General features: G+C 43.0%; 1 protein-coding gene across 1 annotated transcript; it reads left to right on the top strand.

The window, feature by feature from the left end:
* Positions 1-212: 212 nt before the first annotated feature.
* LOC143590427 (uncharacterized) lies at positions 213-1148 on the top strand. The gene is made up of 2 exons (XM_077070913.1): positions 213-549; positions 889-1148. The coding sequence occupies exons 1-2, from the start codon at positions 213-215 to the stop codon at positions 1146-1148; spliced, it is 597 nt and encodes a 198-aa protein (XP_076927028.1).
* The last annotated feature ends 4777 nt before the right edge of the window (positions 1149-5925 follow it).

Raw genomic sequence — 5925 nt, 5'->3', positions numbered from 1 at the left:
CTTCACTTGAGAGTCCTCCGGTAGTCGAGTTGAAAGAACTCCCAAAACACCTCAAATATGTGTTTTTGGGAGAAAATGATACGTTACCCGCCATCATCGCCTCAAATTTAGAAGAAAATAAAGAAAGGGCATTGATGGTAGTGCTGAAAGAACATAAGGCAGCACTAGGGTGGGCGATTTAAGACTTGAGGGGAATTAGTCCGTCTATCGTGATGCATAAGATTATCTCGGATCCCGAGGTGAAACCCGCACATGATGCACAAAGACGGTTAAATCCGAACATGCGGGAAGTTGTGAAGAAAGAAGTATTGAAATGGTTGGATCCGGGAATTATTTTCCCGATATCGGATAGTACTTGGGAGAGTCCAACACAAACTGTTCCGAAGAAAGCGGGTATTCAGATAACCTGTAATGAGAGAGGTGAAGAAATTGCTACCCGACCAGTAACCGGGTGGCGAATTTGTGTTGATTATCGGAAGTTGAATGCCGCGACATCCAAAGACCATTTTCCTCTGCCATACATTGACCAAATCATCGAAAAACTATCAGGTCAGAAATTTTATTGCTTTTTAGATGGCTATTCGGGATACAATCAAATTGCTATTCACCCCGATGACCAACATAAGATCACTTTCACGTGTCCATACGATACTTTTGCATTTAGGCGAATGCCTTTCGAATTGTGTAATGCCTCGGCCACCTTTCAAAGGTGCATGATGAGTATCTTTTTAGATATGGCCGGGGAATCAATCGAAATTTTTATGGATGATTTTTCTATTTTCGGCTCGTCTTTTGAATCATGTTTAAATGAATTAACAAAAGTTTTAAAAAGATGTGTGGAAACGAATTTGGTCTTAAGTTGGGAAAAGAGCCATTTTATGGTGCAAGAGGGAACGGTTTTGGGGCATGTCATCTCGAGTAGGGGGATTGAGGTTGACCGGGCTAAGGTTAATGTTATATCTAATTTGCCACCTCCTACTAATATTAAGGGAATCCGGTCATTTTGGGGGCATGCCGGCTTTTACAGACGGTTTATAAAATATTTTAGTGTCATTACAAAACCGTTGTGTAATATGTTATTAAAGGATGTACCATTTGTTTTTGATGAAGATTGCTTAAACGCTTTTAATGTGCTTAAAAACAAATAGGTTGAAGCCCCAATCTTAATGTCACCCGATTGGTCACTTCCGTTTGAAATTATGTGTGACGCGAGTGACTACGCGGTCGGGGCTGTTTTGGGTCAACGGGTGGATAAGAAACCCGTTGCCATATATTAAGCAAGCAAAACTCTTTCCGATGCTCAAATTAATTACACCACCATGGAAAAGGAGTTGCTAGCGGTAGTATACGCATTGGATAAATTTCGATCTTATATTTGGGGAAGCAAAGTTGTTGTGTTTTCAGATCGTAGTGCAGTGAAATATTTGATGTCAAAGAAGGATGCGAAGCCGCGCTTGATCAGATGGATTTTGCTACTTCAAGAGTTTGATGTGGAGATCAGGGATAAGAAAGGGAGCGAGAATGTGGTTGCAGATCATCTGTCCAGATTAATTGGAGAGGAGGAAGAAGATGCTAGGGCCATCAATGAGTCATTTCCGGATGAACAACTGTTTTCTGTTTCAACTTTACCTTTGTATGCTAACATTATTAATTTTCTTGTTGTAGATACGGTTCCTGAATTTTGGACCAAGAAGAAGAAGCAACACTTCTTGTCACAGGTAAAGTATTACGTTTGGGAAGACCCGAACCTGTTTCGGGTGGGTGCCGATCAAGTGATAAGAAGGTGCATTCCGGAGGAGGAAGTCAAGAGTGTCCTATACCATGCTCATTCATCACCATGTGGTGGGCATTTTAGTGGAAAAAAGACGGGGCATCGTGTCTTGACTTGTGGATTCTACTGGCCCTCCCTCTTTAAAGACGCAGCTGAGTTTGTTAAAAATTGCGTTAAATGACAACAAATGGGTGGCATTTCAAAGAGAGACGAGATGCTCATGCAACCAATCCTTGTTGTCGACATCTTTGATGTTTGGGGGATTGATTTCATTTGCCCGTTCCCAAATTCTTATGGGAATTTATATATCTTAGTGGCGGTTGACTATGTTTCTAAATGGGTAGAAGCAATCGCCACCAAGACAAACGACCATACCGTTGTTTGCAAGTTTGTCCAATCAAACATATTTTCACGATTTGGCGTTCCTCGTGTCATAATCAGTGATGGGGGTTCACATTTTAAAATTTTTAACTTTGGCAAATTGCTTAAACGGTATGGCGTTAACCACCGCATTGCCACTCCATATCATCCTCAAACGAGTGGCCAAGTGGAGGTTTCCAATAGGCAAATCAAAGAGATTTTGCAAAAGAAGGTAAGACCTGATCGTAAAGATTGGTCAAATAAATTAAATGATGCGTTATGGGCTTACTGTACGGCTTTTAAAACGCCTATTGGAACCACCCCTTATCGGTTGGTTTATGGGAAAGGATGTCATTTACCTGTTGAACTTGCCCATCGTGCGTTATGGGCGGTTAACAATATTAATCTAGATTATGAGTGTGCAGGTAAGCAAAGGAAGTTGAACTTGTGTGAGTTAGAGGAGTTGAGAGACGAAGCATATGAATGTGCATCAACTTATAAAGACAAGATGAAAAGAGTGCATGAAGCTAAGCTGAGGAGAAAGACGTTCGAGGAAGGTCAAAAAGTGTGGTTGTATAACTCACGATTGAAGTTATTCCCGGGTAAGTTGAAGAGCAAGTGGACGGGACCATATCTAGTCAAACGAGTTGGTAAAAATGGTGAAGTGGAAATCGAGGATTTTCATGATCATTTGAGGCAAGTGGTTAATGGACATCGATTGAAGCCATATTTAGAAGATGCAGACTTGAATAAGGAAGTGCACGAGTCGGAGGTTTGCTTCATTGCAGATGAACCGACGTATTCAGTTGAATAAGAACCAAGAGGTGTCTGGCTGTAGACACTAAATTTAGCGCTAACTGAGAGGCAACCCAGCTATGTAAGTGTATATTTTTGTATTATGAGTCTTGTTTTTCTAATCGTTTATCTCGAATGTTCAGTATATTGCAAAGAGCGAGTGTGGGGAAGACGCAAAGCAGGGTGTTTCTCGGGTGTGTTGGTAAGAAAAATATTAAGTAAACATAGTGCCAGGTAAGTATTTTAAGTTCAAATGTTGAAAAATGGCTAAGGAATCCAAGAAAATGAAAAATTTTGAAAGATAGAAAAAATTTTCAACATAAAAAAATCAGCAAAACTTTCTGTTAAAAGTGCGTTTAGCGCGGCGCTAACATCACTGGGTGAAGCCCTTAGCGCCACGCTAAGATCTTCTCATTTGTGTGATTTTCGCACGGCGTTAAAGTCTCTTAGAAGATGTTAGCGTCGCGCTAACTTCTATTAAAAAAATTAAAAATATGATAACAATAAGGGCTGGTCAGGTGGGACCCACCACCACCAATAATCGCAGATTTCTTTCTCTTCTTCTTCACTTTAAAAACAATCCACCACCACCACACACACCAAACCCTTCACCATCTCCGGCAGTCCGGCCCCCGTCATCACCGCACCACCGTCTCCAGCACCACCTTGCCACTACCTCCGTCACACCCACACCGCCGACTGCCACTCCCTCCACCCCGTTTTCTCCGTCTCACAACACCTCCCCGTCGCCGTCCAGTCCATACCTCACCGGACCACCATACACCCCTCACCTCCTTCACCATCGCATAACCACCTCCCTGTCACTCCAACGTCTCTCCGCCGTACCACACATCGCCGCACCATCAACGAATCATCAGAGTCTGTCCGTCTTCACCACACCACCACTACCACACTTCGCCGCCCTGCGATAAATCACTTTTAATTAAGTTGTTCTTACTTTCCGTTCAACCGAACCCAGGTACGCGTTTAGGGTTATTATGTTTGTTTATGTACTTTCTTTGAATGTTCGGGTTAAATGGGTGTCGGGTATGAATTGTATTGAATGCAAAAATTTGTTGATAAGTGAGAACCGAGTTATGTGGGTTTGGATGTCGGGCACGCTCGGGTTTCACAAGTGAGTGTTCAAAGATGAAAACGAGTGCTTGAATGAAAAAGTGTGTTTGTCGGGTCTTAAATGAATATGATTATTTTGATGGTTGGAATTTGTGAATGTGTCGGGATGAGTAGTTTTTAAGGTCAGATTTTGCGCGGGTTGGTAAGTTGTTGAATGGAACTATTTGAACGTTGGGACAAAGTGTTGTATATTTTTTGTTTTGGTTCGTTGTCGTTTCGTTAGATTGTCGGGAATTATTTTGATTAATGAAACTTTGCACGAGTAAACGGTTAATCACCCGTACGTAAACTCCATTCGGGTGAATAAACCGAGTTTTATAAGCTTTATATTAGCATTTTCGACAATCTTGTTTTATTTATTTTTTCTAGTTTGATAATTAGTTGTGTATATATATATATAGTAATTATTTTATCGTATTGACAATCGCGACCGAAACACTATACGGTTGTCAATACGATTTTGGGTGACCCGAACTGATTATTGGAATTATTATTTTGCAGATATGTCACAAGAACAAAGTGGTTCGAGACCCGCGAGGTGAAAGCGACCCCGTAGGCAGCCCGTGTTTGACCCGGTAGCTCAACGATATGGTCGTCGTATTCGTTATGAGGTGAAAGAGATACCGATTGAGGAGGCGTCGGTTGACGAGATTAAGGGGGACGAGGATACACCGCATATTATATTGAGGTTTAGTTTGAATACCACGGAACGGGAAATATACGATAGGATCTCGGATGTATCACTATTACGTCATCGTACGTTTGATTGGGAAATTGGGTCAAGTCGAGAGGGTTAGGACTTTGTTGGGGCCACGTTGGACCACGATATTGAAGTCCGACAAGGAACAATATGTCGAGTTGGTTCGCGAGTTTTATGCTACATTTCGACACAAGAATGGTGATTTTAATGTCGAACATGCAGTATCGTTTTCGCCGGGGAGGCAGTTATTTGAGATGTCCGTGCCGAGATTTGCGGTACTTACCGGGTTGTATACTGCGGAGGAGGTGTTGTCGCGTGCTTTTACAGAGAGTGTTCGGGGTTATACTAAGGGGACCCGACGGTATTGGATTACAGCCGCTGATTTGGCTGCTTTTTGGTCTATTATTGCTGAGGGCCCACATTCTAGTAACGCGGTCTCATCTGCCATTCGGGATTCCGTTCACAGGTATATTCATAGAGTTATTGCTTCCACTTTCGTTGGATGTCAGTTGAGTCACGAAAAATGTAGCAACCTGGACTTGTTATGTTTGTATAACATTATTGGCAAGCATGACGTTAACCTGGCTACCCTTTTATTATCATCTATGAACCGGGGCGCACGTCGTCCTGAGGCTGTGTCAACTAGGTTGTCTTTGGGGGCCATTATCTCACAGATTGCGGCCTCATTGGGGGTGTTCGAGAAATATTCTGATGATTATTTAACTCCGGAGCTGGACACAGAGGTTGTGAATGTAGCTGATGCACGGAAGGCGGGTATTTGTACGTATGATGATCCTTCACGTCTGGTGGAGGCACGTGTATCAGCTAGGGCAGGCAGTAGTTCGCAGAGATATCAGATTAAGAGACCACCTGCTCAGCCCCGCATACGAGCACCACGGCCGACCCGTCTACCACCACAGCCATAGCCGTTGACCTTAGAGCATGTGTATGAGAGGAAGCTGGCAATGCATGAGAAGAGTCAGACTTGTTTTCGCGCTTTATTTGATCATTTGCAGGTACCGATGCCAGACTGTCTGAGACCGTCTTCTGACATGGGTGGATCAGGTTATGATGCTGGGCGTGATTCTGAGGCAGGAGATTCGGGCACCGGTGAGGCCGGTGACGAGGAGTAGTTGATGATGGATGCAGTAGCAGTAACAACCGG

Source organism: Bidens hawaiensis, unplaced genomic scaffold, assembly GCF_021521415.1.
Source record: "Bidens hawaiensis isolate Kalapana, Puna unplaced genomic scaffold, B.hawaiensis_p1.1 tig00038559_1, whole genome shotgun sequence".
Lineage (NCBI taxonomy): Eukaryota > Viridiplantae > Streptophyta > Magnoliopsida > Asterales > Asteraceae > Bidens > Bidens hawaiensis.
This window is presented reverse-complemented; position numbering and strand designations above follow the sequence as displayed.